Source organism: Pseudopipra pipra, chromosome Z (assembly GCF_036250125.1).
Source record: "Pseudopipra pipra isolate bDixPip1 chromosome Z, bDixPip1.hap1, whole genome shotgun sequence".
In the NCBI taxonomy this organism is placed as follows: Eukaryota; Metazoa; Chordata; class Aves; order Passeriformes; family Pipridae; genus Pseudopipra; species Pseudopipra pipra.
The window spans coordinates 11772332-11789497 of NC_087581.1; the positions used below are offsets into that span (position 1 = coordinate 11772332).

The 17166-nt window shown below is 39.8% G+C and overlaps 1 protein-coding gene across 2 annotated transcripts in view; it reads right to left on the reverse strand.

The window, feature by feature from the left end:
- Positions 1–5177, reverse strand: part of RANBP3L (RAN binding protein 3 like) — a 33169-nt gene extending 27992 nt beyond the window's left edge. For both annotated transcript variants that reach the window (XM_064642927.1, XM_064642926.1), the window contains exon 1: positions 4682–5177. In XM_064642927.1, the coding sequence (XP_064498997.1) occupies positions 4682–4919 (238 nt within the window). In that variant the 5' untranslated portion in view covers positions 4920–5177. The remainder of the gene's footprint in view (positions 1–4681) is intronic.
- Positions 5178–17166: the final 11989 nt, after the last annotated feature.

Below are 17166 nucleotides of genomic sequence, written 5' to 3' on the forward strand. Positions count from 1 at the left end.
AGAAATGCAAAAAACCCCTAAAATCTTTAAGAAGCTAAGATGGCAATTGTTATCTCAATAAAGGTTTTTAATTTCTGACTTTGAAACCATTAATTTTTATGTTTTTACATTTTCAGATTAAAGGAAAAAATTTTTAAAAATCAGTTGCATCTTCACCATTACCAAACTTGACAGAAGTCTGAAAATATTTTAATTCATATTCATACCACATACTTCCACATTTTTATGTCTAAAGATGGACCTGCTGCTGGCCAAGGCCAAGCCCACCAGCCAACAGTGACAGCGCCTCTGGAATAATGGATTTAAGAAGGGGGAAAAATTACTACACAAGAGCAAATGCAGCTGGGAGAGAGGAGTGGGAATGCATGAGAGGAGCAGCCCTGCAGACACAAGGTCAGCGAAGAAGGAAGGCAAGGAGGTGCTCCAGGCACTGGAGCAGAGGTGCAGAGCATGGTGAGGCAGCTGTGCCCATGCAGCCCATGGGGATCCACAGGGGAGCAGAGATCCACCTGCAGCCCATGGAGGACCCCACACAGGACCAGGTGGATGTCCAGAGGAGGTTGTGACCACATGGGAAGCCCACGCTTGAGCAGTCTCCTGCCAGAACACGTGGTCCCATGGAGAGAGGAGCCTACTGGAGCAGGTTTGCTGACAGGACCCCCAGGAGCCCATGGGGGAGTCACACTGGAACAGCCTGTTCCTAAGGACTGCACCCTGTGGGAGGGACACACACACTGGAGCAGTTTGTGAAGAACCACAACCTTTTGGAGGGACTCCTGTTGGAGAAGTTCTTGGAAGACTGTCTCCTTTGGGCAGGGCCCCACGCTGGAACAGGGGAAGAGTGTGAGAAGCCCTCCCCATGATGAAGAAGGAGAAGCAGAGACAACGTGTGATGAACTGAACAAAACCCCCATTCCCCATCCCCCTGCTCCACTCAGTGAGAGCAGATAGAGAAATCAGGAGTGAGGTTAGTGCTGTGAAGGGGGGAAGAGTGAGTGGGAATGTTTGGGGTTTTTTAAGATTTGGGTTTATTTCTCATTACCCTACTCTGATTTGATTGGTAATAAACTAAATTAATTTCCCAAAGTCTAGTCTGTTTCACCTGTGACAGTAAATGCTGAGTGATCTCTCCTATCTTGACCCACAAACCTTCTGTTATGTTCTTCCCCCTGTCCAGCTGAGAAGGGGAGTGATAGAGTGGCTTTGGCGAGTATCTGGCATCCAGCCAGCATCAACATACCACAACAGTAAATAACAAAACAAATCAAAACAAAAAATCCACCCCTCCTGATGAAAAATCATTTTTCTCAAATGGCATATGACACTGGAAAATTGTAAAATCTTTAAATAATGGCACTGACCTACAAAACCTTTACCTGCATTCAGCTTTCCTTCACAACATCCTAGTAAGCATTACACAACATGCAAAAACTACGACACGAAAATTTATAATCAGATTATAATTTTATCCTATCATATGATGACTCTGACGTAGTGTTAACAAGTTTCTGTGCTCTGATATGCTATAGCATGAATTTTAATAGCTTTGCGCATTACTGCGATAATTCGCAAAATTAAAAGCAGAAACACTACTGTGTTTTGATGTTATAGCTTAGACTGCTGGTACCCAAGTCACAGAACTCAAACCAAGAACAGTTAATCAATAATAACAAATTCTTGCACATAACATTGCCACTTTCCTGGTTTCACATATAAATTAGGTCAATGGGATCATGTAATTTGGGAAGATGTTGGGAAGACAAGTAGATTTACTGTGACTTTAGTTTCTACAGCCCCAGAGATAGTTTTGTATTACTAAAATACTAAATAAAAACCACAAGGAAAAGCTCTGACTCTGTCACTTATGAATATACGTTGTTTAAAACTGTTACTTGAAAAAACACTCAGACAAAATTGGTGGTATTTTGTGGCAATATACATGAAGAAAAAGCAACTATCTACTAGCATTTAAGGGGGAGACATGGATCCAGAAATTTATATAGTTCCACTCAAAAAAAGAAATTATTTTATCTATTCTAGACAATCATCTGTCCATTAACACTTGGCCTCAAGAGTATCAGAGTTAAACTGTGTACTTATACAACTAATTTTTGTTCAATATGCTGCAAAAATATAGAAAACTACACCTATAATCTATCTATTACATTTATCCATTCCATGTACATAATGGGCTTTATTTAATCTGTAAACACTAAAACCAAAATGGGAAAATAAAACAGGGTCATAAATCAAATGAAATTCTAATCTGGTCAAATCTCCAATGCTAATCAGAAGAATTTTCCATACACAAAGGTACCAGAGATTGCATGTTGCTATAGAGTAACATCCAGGTTCAGTATCTTACTCATAATTCCAGACTTGTATGCTAATGGAATTTTTTTCTTCTATAATACCCTTCTGAGTGTCAGTGAAGTAATAAATTTGGAACAATTTCTCATGAATCCCAATTTTCCAAAAATATTCAATAGAAATTGTTCTAATTAATTGGTCCAAAACCACGTTGAAATGTTTTATGTGAAAAAGTAGTCTCAGTATTGTTAAAATAAAGTACTTCAAACATATTGGGATGAAATTTTGGACAAAGTCTTTTACTATTTTAAAAAGAACGTTGCTGAGAATTTTATTTCTAGAGAACTTAAACATATACCAGAGATATTTGGCCTTGCTATAGAAGTGACTGTACTGCAGTGGCCCACAAAGAGACTGCTGAATACAGCACTGTGTGCTGTTCGCTCAGTGTTAAATATGAAGTGCACATTGCTTATCTTGGGTTCAGACATCATCCTCAAAATACAGTTTGGGGAACTGATAAATAACTTCACACATCCCTGTTTGGATCAACAGAGGGTACATCATCAAAGAAGTCAGTTTCTGTTTCCACCACTCAGAAAGAAGAAAGGGAAAGTTCATCCAACTGACTATTGCAAAATAAAATTTCTGAAAGAATTTTTCCTGGGACAACTTTACTGCATTGTTAGGACTCCAATCTTGCACACTCTTTGTTGTAGAAATAGTTCATAACCCACATAAATAATTTCCCTGTCATCAGTGACACCAGTTATGAGAGCAAGGATTCTTCATACAGGCACAGTTGTGCATAGTCAGACTCAACTTTTGAGGACATATTCATCCTCTCTTAAGTTGCTCTTCTCAATGCTACAGATTCTAAACATAGATATGGATCAGGGTGGAAAGGGTTCTTTTATTCAAACAATTCCATCTAATACTCCTAGCTCCCACTGTGGTTTATAACATACAATACGAGATTTAAAATTAACATAGTTCTCTTCAGCCATGAAAACTCAGATGACAGCTTGCAAAAGTGTTTATAAATACAGCATATGTCACACCCACTCATCTCTGTAGAGCACAGTCCTCATCTTTATATGGGCAAAACATAAACAGGCATTAAAAAACCAATAAAATTCACCCTATTTCAGCAATACTTTAATGTAATTTCTGAGATAAATGAAATCCAGTTGGCTTTATTTCAAAACATTAGAGTGAAGAAAACATTTTTGGGAGTCTCACCACTACGGAGAAATTCTAGCAGTGATGCAATGCCAGAAGTAACTGTGTCACTAGACCAGTGAGACTGCGCCAAAGCATGTAACCAAAAATTGTTTTAGAAACACTGAAATTTCTGACATCCAAGCGCTCAGCATTTTTAATCTATCATAAAAGCCTGTAAAATACTCAATGCAAGGGCAATAAAATTCATAGGCATATAAAGTGTTACCAATTTCAGGGCATTGTACCAACATTAAATTTTGTACATCCCTACGAAGTAGCATAGAAGTAACACTCAGGGGTTTTGTGCAGAAATTGAACTATACAGGTAATAAGGCCATGACTGAACAACACTCGCACATCCTTAAATTTCAGTTAGTAAATTGGACGGTGTGCTCAACATTAAGCAAAAACTGAAAGGCTGATCAACTGATAAATTAGCTCAAGCGCTCTAAACTATGTCAGTTGTAGCACCAGGTTTAGACTTTGAAAGTGCCCACTTCCTCTTCCTAATTTGGGTTCATTCATCAACCTGTGTGGTAAAAAATGGTTGGTGGCATCATCTGCAAAAAATCCTTAATATTAGTGCCCGTTTCTTTATGCATCCTCTTAAAAACTGATACTACTAAAATTTCAGGTAAACCATTCTCAATTCATGGCCTTCCTCACTACCTCAATGACAAAAGATTTTGCTGCTTACCTCTGTAGTCAGACATCTGTCTGAGGAACTAGAACAGGAGAGTTTTGTTCTCGCTGTGCATGGCAGGTCAGGGCAGGAATGGCCAGGAAAACAAGCACTGCTCTCAGGTATGGCCGGGATGCAAGTGCTGTTCCCACCCATTGCCAGGCCCAGTATTTTGGAAAGCTGCAGAAAGCTTAAATGGCGGGGGAGCCAACACTGTCAGAAGCATGGAAAGGCCACACACACTATCTAGTAGTGTCCTTTCCTCAACTAAAATACAAATTGGAGATTTCTGACAGATTATCACTAGAAACTTGCAATAAAGAAAGCACAGCCAGCCAAGCTCTTATTTTCTGTTATGCACAACACTGTTACCAACCAGGCACATTCTTTGTGTTTATCCCATTCCCCAGAAAACTCTGGAGGAAAATGAGAGACATGCAAAAGACGTTAGTTGACAAAACCTACCTGTACAGCATTCCTCCTGGGGATCCAACGTGCTGCTGCAGGAGCCACGGCAGGGCCTGGGGACGGTCTCTTCTTTCAAGTGAGCAGCTTGGTGCAGAGCCCGGGGACCACCGGGCCGGTCTATTCTTTCGGGTGGGTCAGGCTTAGCCTTCTCAGTCTGCCCAGGTCTGACTGAGAAGTCACAGCTAGCACAGGAATGTCGCTTGCCTTTGCAAGCAGGAATGGGCTCATTTCTCATTGTGAGGTCAGCATAAATATCCTTTTACGGATACACGTAATCGTGTATATTTTATATATATATATATATATCTGTATATAAGCCGTAGTTGGGTCTAGAAATCTGTATTTGCCCTCATCAGCTGTTCCCCAGGCCAGCCACCCTTCAAACTAGTCAGCGAGGCCCCGGACGCGCATTCCGGGCAAGCACTTCCCGGGAGGGAAGGAGGGATGGAAGGAGCGGCGGCGGCGGCCGGCGGGGACTGCGGGCGCTGCGGCCGGAGAGCGGTGACAGCTCGGGCTCGGGGCCGGCTCCTCGCCCACGGGGCGGGCCCTGGGAGGGGACATGTAAAGCCAGGCACATGGACGTGGGGAGGGAGAGAGGGCGGGATGGGGAGCGGCGCGAACGGCGTTTGCCGGGAGATGCTGAGGGCGCCGGGGTTCAGCCGCGGAGCGGGGCGTGAGAGGCTCCCAACGGGTGCTGTGCCTGGTATTGATTTTACTGGGCTCTTTGTTTTCCAAAAGGAGATGAAATATCAAGCAAGGCAGCCGAGCGCTGTGATTGTTCCCGTGCTGACGTGAACCAAGTGCAGCGTCAGCAGAAATAGGTGTTGCGGTCCCCTCCTTCCACATGTCCTGCGAGTTCAAAGCCTCACCCGTGCCTCCTGCTGCTCTCTTAAATGACAACAGCCCCAAATTCTTCATGTGGGAGCAATTTCAGGCCATTTTATTTTGCAGGCCTGGTGTCAAACTGTCTGTAATCGTAACAGTTAAAGAAAAAAAGGTAGGCATTTGCTAAAAGTTCATCAGAATCATATGTACAGTCAAATCTAGGTTCTCCACACAGCCACTATCAGATGTTTCACAGAAAAAGATGTAAGAAGTCCTAGAACAGGCAGATGCTCAGTGATTTTCCATAATTATGATACCCAGTGTGTGTCATAACTTCTGAAGTTTTGATGTTTTATACTTATATCACATATTCTAGTCACCTAGGATAAACTCTTTAAAATTTTTTGATCATTATTGCTCTGAAGTGTGCCATTTTACCCCCGCTGCAAAAGGATCACGTAAAAACTTTTACGTGAAAAAGACCTCTAAGATCATCAAGTCCAACCCTTAACCCATCACTGACAAGTCCGCCACTAAACCATGTCCCCAAGTGCCACAACTACACATCTTTCAAATTCCCCCAGGAATGGTGACTCCACCACTTTCCTCAGCAGCCTGTGGTGACGACCCTTTCGGTGAAGCAATTTTTCCTAATATTCAATCTCCTAGATCAACTTGAAGCCACTTTCTCTTGTCCTATTGCTTGTTACCTGATAGAAGAGGCTGACCCCCAGCTGGCTACTACTTCCTTTCAGGTAGTTGTGGAGAGTGATAAGGTCTCCCCTGATCTTCCTTTTCTCCAGGTTAAACATCCCCACTCATCAGACTTGTGCTTTAGACCCTTCCCCGGCTTCATTGCCCTTGTATGGACACATTCCAGCCCCTCAATGTCTTTCTTGTAGGAAGGGTTCCAAAATATAGCATTTGAGGTGCAGAACCATCAGCCTTAAATGTTAGTATTGGGTATTTTGGGGAACTTCAATTATATGTGCAGCCTCTATCTAAACCCTACTAAGCCTTTGACTTGATGTGTGCATTCTGTCAGAACATTCCACAGTCATCGTACTGCATGAAGTTTGCCAGTTTTTATTTTCCAAATTTCCAACTTAAGTTGAATGCTGCCTGATTAGTATTATCTTCAACAGATTAGTATTATCTGCAACAGATTAGTATTATCTACAACAGTCCTATTCTAGCTTCTGAACAACATTTTAATGTTTTATACTTATATCACATATTCTAGTCACCTTCTAGGATAAACTCTTTAAAATTTTTTGATCATTATTGCTCTGAGAATTGCTTCTGCTTCTGTTACAGTTTTCAAGCCTCAAATTCAAGAACACTCTTCTTTAGACTTAAGAAGTGTCTAAATAATTGACATATATCCTTACTTTTAGCATTTCATTTATGAAAATGGAAATTAACCAAGAGTTAGCTTCTCCATAAGTAGTTTTTCATCACATCATGGTGAAATTAATTTTGGATTAAGAGAGAGAACAGTAAAAAGCAGAGGAGTTGGCTGGGTCTATTCTTGATTAGTCACAAGATAAATTCTTTATTTCTTCAGGCCTCCATATGGTGCAAGGTTCTTTTGTAGGCAAAGTAACAATGAACCCTAGACCAAAGTCATTATAATCTAATTATGAGTCTAGCAGTTTTGTGAACACTCAATTGTAAAAAACAAAAGCAAGTGTTTGCAATTAGCATTCACTAAAAGTCCTGAAAATGCCTGCATGTGTCCTGCTGTCATTTTAACCCCTTCCCACACTTCTTTTCTCAGACCATTTCAAATGCTGTCTGTGTGACAGACTTTCTGGTCTGCCTGTCTGTTCAGCTCTGTGGTACAGCTGAACAGAGGGGAGCTCAGTGAGGTAGCTGAGTACATCCCTATTAATGCTCACAGCATGTTCTCCTTTCACCTGTACCAAAGGCACGGCCAAGAGCTGGGGTTGCAATATGTTTGGTCTTTAAATAGGAAGGACATTCAAAAAAGTCTCCTTTTCTCCAAACTGGACAAACCCAAAGTCCTCAGGTGCTCCATCAGATTTGTTGGCCTCTGTGAGACCTTCACATCCTGCTCCACCTGCAGGGCCCAGCACTACATACGGTGAGGCCGCACAAGGCTGAGCACAGCGGGATCATCCCCTCTCTGGGCCGGGTGGTTGTGCTGTGTTCGAAGGATCTCAGGATGTGTTTTCCCCCTGGGCTGCCGGGCCACACTCTGCTGACCCACACTGAGCTCAGCACCAGCCGGGCCCTCACATCCCTCTCCCACTTTACACCTGTGCCCGGTGTTACTCAGTTGCAGGTGCAGAATCCAGCATTTGGATTTGTTAAATTCCATCCTATTAATGATCGTCCAATGCTTCAATCTATCTAGATAGCTCTGCAAGGCCTCTTGTGCCTCAAGAGAGTCCATGGCACCTTCCAGTTTGGATCATTAGCAAATTTTCTAACAGTGCATTCACCTCCTGCATCCAGATTGTTACTACATGGAACAGAATTGACCCTAGAATTGACCCCTAAGGAACACTGCTGGTATATGATCACGAGTCAGATGTAGCCCCATTTGAACCAGTTCTTCACCCAGTGCACCGTGAACCTGCTCATCCCACAGCTGGACAACTTGCCCAGGAGGATGCTGTGAGGGACAGTATCAAAAGTACTACTAAAGCCCAGAAAAAATGCCTTCCCTTCACCCACCTCATAGGTGACCTTATCATAGAAAGATATCAAATTAGTTGAACATGACTTTCCCTTCGTGAACTCATGTTGACCATGCTTGATTGTTTTAAATGCCTTTCTTCCCGCTCTCTACCTCCTATATGCTCTATTTTCATACCAGGAAAATCTAAGCAGACACAGACCTGTAGCTCCCTCCAGGACATCTTCTGAATGCAGGGCAGGAGGGCAGGGCTGCTTTAATACCACGCACAAGTGCAGACCTAGACCTCCCAGAGACAGAGCTGTTCCCAGTATGTTTCTCTCCTCTGTGCAGATGCACACATCCCCACTGCTAGAGTTCTAACTTCATATTTTGCAATATTAAAGCATTTGTTCTTTAAATAAGCCCAAGTTACAAAGCCAACTAGACAATCCACTCCAAAATCATGAAGCCATCCATACAGTGTTGATGTAAATGTAGAACAGCTGCACGCTTCCAATCTTTAGAAAAACCCAAACATTTCAATGGTCATTCCACAAAGACAGCTACTTTTTGAGCAACACCAGTCAATTTTTAATTCATTCAATGTGAATGAATTGTAGAGTAAAGCTTTCTAATAAGGACATGATGCAGTACTAAATCAAGTCTTGCAAAACTTTATTTGAAAATATATAAGGGCAATATCATTAATCTAGGCACAGATGTATGGAACAACTTTTACTCCAGAGCCTATTTTTATGAATAAAGTTGAAATATTTGGACCTTTATTTTAAATCACTCATGACAACTTGCAAGACAACAATAATTACTTTGATCTAACATTTTAGAGTGTGTCATGAGTAAGTATCCAACAAATGACTCAGTACAGTAGAAAACCTAGCAAAATACTTCAGGCATTTCTGGGTTTCAAATGGGAATCAAGAAAAGAATTGTTGACTAATACTGTAAGATATGTTAATGCCTTGAGGAAAGCACATTCCAGTTCTCTGTATCCAAATCCCTATTGCCTGAAGTTACACCTATCTAATAGTAGGAACTTAAGTAAGGCATCTAAACTAAGAGCCACATTACTCTACATCTACACTGTACCTCACAGAAGGTGATTATTGGGACCCACCCCTGAGGCAGGGCAAGCATGTTCATTGTTAACAGGTATTTAGGGGTGGATTAAAGAGAAATGACACTAAATAACTGATATAACTGATATCTAATAAACTGATTTTATTAGAATAACTGCTTTGAAACTGTAAGTGGAAAAACCCATAACACATTAGAAAAGGAGTGTATAGCCATTCTGGAGTATATGATCACCCTAAGAGAGGAAAATTTGGAAGAGAAAAATAGAGAAAGATAGACAGGAGAAGAGATAGAAAGATACCACCACCCGTGGCTCCAGCAATGCCTGAGTGACCATGGTCTGTGGTTGGGATACGTAGTCCTGACCTGTTGGGGGTGGGGCCCATGTACACATTGAAAATTGAGTTTTTGTAACCCTTGTTCTTCCAGTAAACGCCCCAATACCTCCTCCAGGAGTTCTGAGCATGTGCACTCTGTTTTCTGGAGGATTCCAGAAGTTTGGCAGCATCAAGCTGGGGAGGGATGAGTGTGTGTGTGTGTCCGGGTGTGCCTGGAGAAAGTTTCTGAACAAAGTGTCTGAGTAAACTTAACTGCAAGGTCCAAATGTTTCACTACAGTGATTTATTTCAGTGATCTGAACTGCCTCTGGATAGACACTGTCAATCCACTAACTGTGGAAGAAGCATAGACTCTCAAGGTTTTCCTTCAAACAGGTTCAAAGGGAGATGAAGAGTTTCTTGATTAGTCCACACTGAAGCAACTGTCCCTCTGAACTCTGTGGAACATTTTACTATAGCTTATGCATAAACATAAAGACAACATAAACAAAAAGCCAAGAGTTTTAAATATGTGTAGAATCATACATCCTTTTTATATGCATTACCATACTTACTATCATTTACTATAAAATAAGGTAGATGATACTAGATAAGCCTTCTTTTTAGAGTTTTATTTTATTTGTTAGTCATTTACCACTGGAATAGCTTTGTGTGCAAAGATAAGTTATAAAAAATAATTTCTCACTATTCTTCGGCTACCTACCTCATCCAACTGACATATTTCACATTATATTAACAGCATTATGGCATTACCAAATGTAAAATCAGACTGTCTGATACTGTGCTGCATTGTTGCTCTTTCAATACTGCTTGTTCTGCTCTAAGGGACACAGAAAATTAACTTGATTCAACATCCTGGCGAATTTCCAGTCTTTCTGTAATGAACATTATGGGACATTGTTAACATTACTTAATGCTATGTACAACAGGTTTGGTTTTAATCAACATACCTCCAGCAATTATTGAAAGAAAAGTCAAGGAGAATTAGAAGATAAAACTCCTGCTGTGCTCAACAGGACAGGATCAGACCATAGCCTGTCTTGTTTGCTCTTCCAGGGAAGAACAGGACTGGAAAAAGTCCTCTCTCTGCTCTGTCAGCTGACTCCAAGACATGTTAACAGCCACCTCAAAGATTTCTGTACAAGCTAGTCCAGAGATGGAACTGAAAGAATCAAAAGAAATGAAGAAGAAACATCTAGGAATCCAAGAGAATACTGATTAAAAAGGATTAAATCTAAATAAATATGCCATTAAGTCTAGTAGTGCACAGAAGCTTAAGTCCTTCCAACTTACTGTAAAAGACTGTGCTTAGTGTCATCTGCAAAGTTGTTGAGGGTGCACTTGATCCCGCTGTCTGTGTCATTGATGAAGATACTAAACAGTGCTAGGTCACATATGAATCCCCAAGGGACAATCACCACCTGGAAACTGAGGCATCTCTGGGTATGACCATCCATCCAATTCCTTGTACACTAAAGAGCCCATTCATCAAATCCATATCTCTCCACGTTTTGGAGGGTTGTATAAGATGTGTTTGTTACTCATTTCTCTGCAAATGGAAAGTTTCACAGGTAATCCATATCTAACTGTTACTGCTTCTGAAAATCAGTTATAAATGGAAAGTTTAATTTTTAATGAAATGCAATGCCTGTGCTACAGTTTACTGATGTAAGGAGCACATCGGATCATGTGTAACTTCAGGAGTGTTACTACTGAACAATAACAATTGCATGCATTGTATTCTGTAGTATGATGCAAATAAACACAACTAGTTCTTAATAGTTCAGCTGTAGGGAAGTATTTCAGTTCCAAGAATACATATTTCTATATAGGCAAATATATACTACTCCTCTAAAGGTTAAAGCTTCCTCGAGTATTTTTGTACACTTCACTCAGCTGGGAGATTTTTCTTTCAAGCTAGTGAGTGATTGTATTGCTATTTGTATAACCTAACTCTAGAAAAAAATTATTTCCAGAGCTGATTGAAAGAATTCAGGAGTAAAGTGAAAGGCAGCTGGATGCCTGGCTTCCATGAACGTCTTTAAAGTATGGATGTCCATTTGAGTAAATGCTAAATGGCAACTTAGCATTTACTAATTTTAAACTTAGTTTAGCATCACATAAAACAATGCTGGTTAATAATTGATGAAGATTTGCTACTAATAAACTTATGCCTTGAAATGTAGATATTTTATGTAAAAGAATGTGGAGAGTAGGATCCCTATTACCTCCATTATCTGTCAGGACATGAGCAAATGGATGAATTTGATTAAAATATTGTTTTCCACTCTGCTATCTTGTTATGTCAGAAGAGCATTTTCCCCAAAGAATCCTATCCATGAACTGGAAGACAAGTACACTCTTCGTGTTTGTTGGAAAAAAAAAAGTGGGCTGGAGCCCTTTGTAGGCCTGGAAGGGTTTCTACATGTCAATTCAGCTACCAAGAACCATCAGCAGGTTATCATGCAATGGAACAGACACTTCTGATGATCCCTTCAGACTTCAGGCAAAGCTAGGTTTTATTACCAGTTGTTTTGGTTTTTTTATTTTGAAAAATTGCAAATTAAATGACTGAAATGCAAGAATAATTTCATTCCTTTGTGCATTTTTATATGTTTTCTTTTGGTTACTTGCACGTACAAAGTGACCTCCTGGAGCACTGGGCAAGAATAACTGAAATTTTTGCCTGCACTGTGCAGGAGGTCATGAAATGTTCAGAATGATTCCTTTTAGCAATATCACATATTAATCTGTAAATCAATGAACAGCAAAAGCTGCTTCAGGTTTTAGGATTCATTAGTATTTTAGCATATGCAGAACAATCTCTTCTCACTTCTTTTGCTTCTGGAGACATGCAGAGGAAATCCCTTAGTTGTTTTCTGAGTGCAAAAGTTTATTACTATAACTATTCAAATAGCTAAAAGTAGTGGTTTTCCCCTGGTGGGAAGGAAATCACATTCTTCAACTGAATTCTCATTTACCTTAGAACGGGAAGAGGAATAAAACTCTAAGGTACCTTTCTTCTGGAAGAAGTCAAACTTGGATATGATCAAAAGTATACAGTGTTCTTGACCAAATGTGATGCTTTGTTACAAAACCTGGCTATAAACAGAGCCTGAGTTCTACAATACAATGAAACAGACAAATAAATGAAACAGTATTTCTCTAAGAGTGCTGGCAAAACACATCCCCACTTCCAAGGTGATTCCTTAGTAATTTTTTTAAAGCATAGGAATTGTCTGTCAATAACACAGTATATGAAATCAGGTAGCTGGCCATGGTCAACAGCTGATGTTTCACAGAAATTTTGGCTCAAACCTGAGGCCCCCAAGAGCCAGAACCATATAAGTTGTATGAAAGTCAGGGAAACACTTTCAATTTCAGCAAGAGTCAGTTCAAACCTTTATTAAATCCTATTAAACTTACTAAACTCTACTTCCTTGCGGCAGGCAACCATGTGATATGAAACACGAGGTTTTATTTATATCAGTCTTTCACCTTGCTTAAATAGAGATTAATTGTCTAGTCCTTTTAAAGTAAAACATATATACATAATCCAGACACTGATTTTTGGTGAGTTCCTGTGGCATTAAATTCCCTAGGCTTATCCTGTGAACTAGATTTCCATATATGGAATTCATATTTTAATGCTTTTGGACTCTGAACCCTTAGGAGTTCATTTGAAGTTGATACTCAAAGCAAAACTTTGGTTGTTTAAGCCTGCATCGAGTGAAATTCTAAAAAGAGCCTGAAAAAGCCTCATGGAATGCAAGTGTCATGTTTTGCACATCTCTGATAAACACTGAAATCTCCTTCATTTGCCTCCTGCTTTGGCTCAATTTCAAGAGCATGTTGTGTGCTAGGGGAGTTTGTACAGTAAACTCATAGGCAGGTCCCAGAAAAAGAAAACTGGATTTCAGCCACTGCCGCACCACGCTGGCTTCCTTCCTTTGACACGAGAAGGCTTCCTTCCTTTGCAGACCCTCTCATGCGGCTGCCTGGTGTACTGCAGGGCTGTCGGTTTTCAAGCCCGGCTCCTCTGCCTGTCTGTGAATGATTTCTCGATGTTCAGCACAAAGGAGAGAAAGAAGGGCACTTTCCACATCCTGCAATGGCTGGAGGACTTGCTGGCATGGATCTGGCAAAGCTGCATTTTGTTGTTCTGAACTTCCTCTTGATAAACTAACTTTAACTGGGCAGGGAAAATTCATCAAGCCCCACAAAAGCTACTGTGCTGATATAATCTCCCAATCCATGAGTAATTTGTTTTGGTTTTTAGTGTCAACATCTTTATGTTACTTTACCTTTGTGTGTACATATGCATAGTTGATCAAGTAGCTAACTGTGATAGCTTGTTATACAGTAAATTAAAGTTATTATAATTAACATTGCTACGGTGGAAAGTATCAACTTATTATCAGATCAGTTTCTCATCATTAGAAAAACATAAACAGGAACTACACAACAAATGCTGGCTTTTTATTATACTTTATTCCAAGAAAATCAGAAAGCCAAGCAGGCTAATACAAAAAGGAAGGGCTGGAACCGAAAACCACTCTTCAAGGTTAAAGTTGAAAGCCTGATATGAGTTACTGGGACTGTGGCAAATGTAAAGATTGAGAGATTGTGATTTTGTGTAATAGATCAGCAAGTGAAAAGAAAATCAGAGAGAAAGAGAAGCATTTATGTTCTTTTGGGAGGAAACCAGACAGAACAAATCCAGCATGTAAACTCAAGCAGTTTTGTCACAGATGCTTTGTCAGTTTCCTCCTTTGTTACCTGGAGGTAATAATAACAAGAATAATGGATAATGATAGATTTCATTATAGTCCAGAAAGGTTTCATCCTTTAATAGTGATTGCAGAGCTCCTCAATGTGACTGGACACAAATTGCCAGGGAAATGAAAATTAGAGAACCCCTAGCAATTGAGGATAAATAATAAAAGGTAAAAGACAGCATTGTAAAGTATATTATTGTGGGGGTTTTCCCTCAGGAAATGTAATGACAGATATATCCCTTTGTGTCTGGCCTATAAAATAAAACATGTTTCCATACCATCAGAGCATAAGTAATTAAAATGCCTTTGCTTCTCCATAACTGTACACAGCTTCATTGAAAATTAAGTTTGAGACACTTTAGTTGTGTAAAATTGCTGAGAAATCAGAACCAGCCAATGTTATACCCTATTGCACAACAATTAAAGCAATTCAGCGAACCATTTACTGTCCAACCAAAGGGATATGTGTCCTGAGAATAACTACATCTGTGTATAATAGAGAGCTGAGTGTTCCTGCGCCAAGCCCTAGCTCAGATAACAGCTGCTTATCCTGAAACTGCACAATAAAAACGCTAAAACTGAGAAAACCCATTTTTTACAAATTGGTTAAACAGAACTTTGAACTCTCTTCTGCAAGACATCCTTTTAGCAAGAGTGTAAAACGAATATGTAGGATAGCAATTATATAGACAAATAGATGAGTAAGGGATAAATTCTCATGACCCAAGGCATGAACCACCAGTGTATTTACAAGAGGTGGAAAGAAATATCCAATTGAGGTACTATGGAATTGCACATTCCTCTGAAGTTCACTCAAGCTACTTTCATGGACAGAATGACAAACCATTTATCTCAAATATGTCTAAACATGATAGCCTTAAAGCAGGATCTGTCTTTCTGAAGTCTTGCATTTAGATTGGTGTGAAGCCTTCTGTGAAACGTTGGGCTTCTTTTGATTTGGAGAGCTGTGTCACTTCCCTACAGGTTGTTAAGAACTGTAACTTCTTAGTCACACAGTGTCTTTCCTCAAAGAAACTGTTTCTGCTTCCTATCAAATAATGAATCTTCTGATACCATGATTTTGTTAATATTTATTTCCTGACTTGATTTATCAGGTGACTTTTACTAAAGACCTGAGTATACTCTGATAGTAATTAGGTAAAAAGATAAAATAAGAAGGTAGTTTGGGAAGAGAAGGGAGAAGCCAAACAACTGATGAAATCATCAGTTCACATCTGCACATACATTCCTTCTTAAAAGTGATTCACACATGTGGGCCGGGAAAAAGGAAGAGGGTACTTAAATAAATAAAGGATTTCGAGGAAATAAAAATCCCCAATTCAAGACATAACAATGAAAACTAGAGGTTTATAAGGCAAAGGATCCAGGTCAAGGGCAGGGATGGAAATCTCAACTACTAGGGGTCACTTCTTCTTTGCTACATTAAGGAACAGTGTCCCATAATGTAAAAGCCCTGAATTTTGTACTCCATCAACTGGCAAGATTTCCAGAGAAATAAATGGGACTTTAGGATTTCCAGGGGTTTATGTAGCAATCACATCTAACCCTTTGAAAAGAGTACATACACAACCCTGATAATAACACAGGCAGGTACTTTCTTCATCTCTGTTGTTCAAATAAATTGTACTCTTTTACTATGTCTCTTTAGGTGTGCACCCTCTTCCTCTTTTGAGGCTACAACTTTGGTTCCTCACTGGGACTAGAATATGAACTTAATTCTTGCCTGGGTCCCTCTCTGTCATTTTTCACGTCTCCTCCGAGGCAGAAGTAGACATGTACTCAGAGCTCAAAGGCTTACTTCCTCAAAGAAAGTAAGATTGACTTTCAATTTCACATCTGGACCAGAGATTACAAACCTAGGTTAAATAAAGAGCTCACTCTGTAGTGTTGCACGTGCTGTAAATGTGCACTGTCTGTTCATAGCTACATTATGGAAAAGTCACAGCTGTTAGTCTGGAAGACTGTTCAGAACAAATATGACACATGCTATGCAGCAAGGATGAGCCCATGGAAATATTTATCAACAGAAGACTAAAGTCAGCAGTGTAATGAGTTCTAAGAAAAACAGGGATTTGGTATCTCACAATCTGTCACAGCGCTAGTCAAAAGCTGGCCAACACCTAAGGCAGTCCAAGGGAATGCTAACCAAAGGCAACATGTGCAAAGTCACAGGTGTTGAAGCAGAACCAGCTGTATAATGGAAAGCAAAATGGCTTGTAGTACTTACAGACATGGAATCATTCAAGCCACCTCCTTTAGGATATTAAAAACCTATATTCCAAGAAGTATCTTTTGTACTATTCTTTATGCCACATTGTTGACTGTCCTTTCAACATCATAATTTGTGTTTAGGATTTTTTAATAGAAAAAAAGTAACTGCTGTTACTGTAGGAATCTTCATCAAGATTCATCTTCTTCAAGGTAACAGCCAACCACTGGCTTTGTGAACCTTCTGTGAGAGTCTCTACATGGAAATTTGGAGTATATTGCCATATATTCCAGTGAGAGGGCCATAAGAGCAAGGATCTATAATATGGCTGAACTGCTTTTATTACAGAGATGTCCTAGCTTAGAATTTGCTTTGGTATCTCTAGAGTGTCTTACTTCATTCATTCTATCAATGTTAATGATACAAAACATTTCCATAGCAAGAGAAGCATTTTCATTCAAAATTACCAACTTCTCCCATGCTGTAATCTAATCAACTGCTATCTTCTTTCCATTGAAAATTAATTGCCTATAAATATAAATTATACAGTTTTTGTCCTAGCACAAATA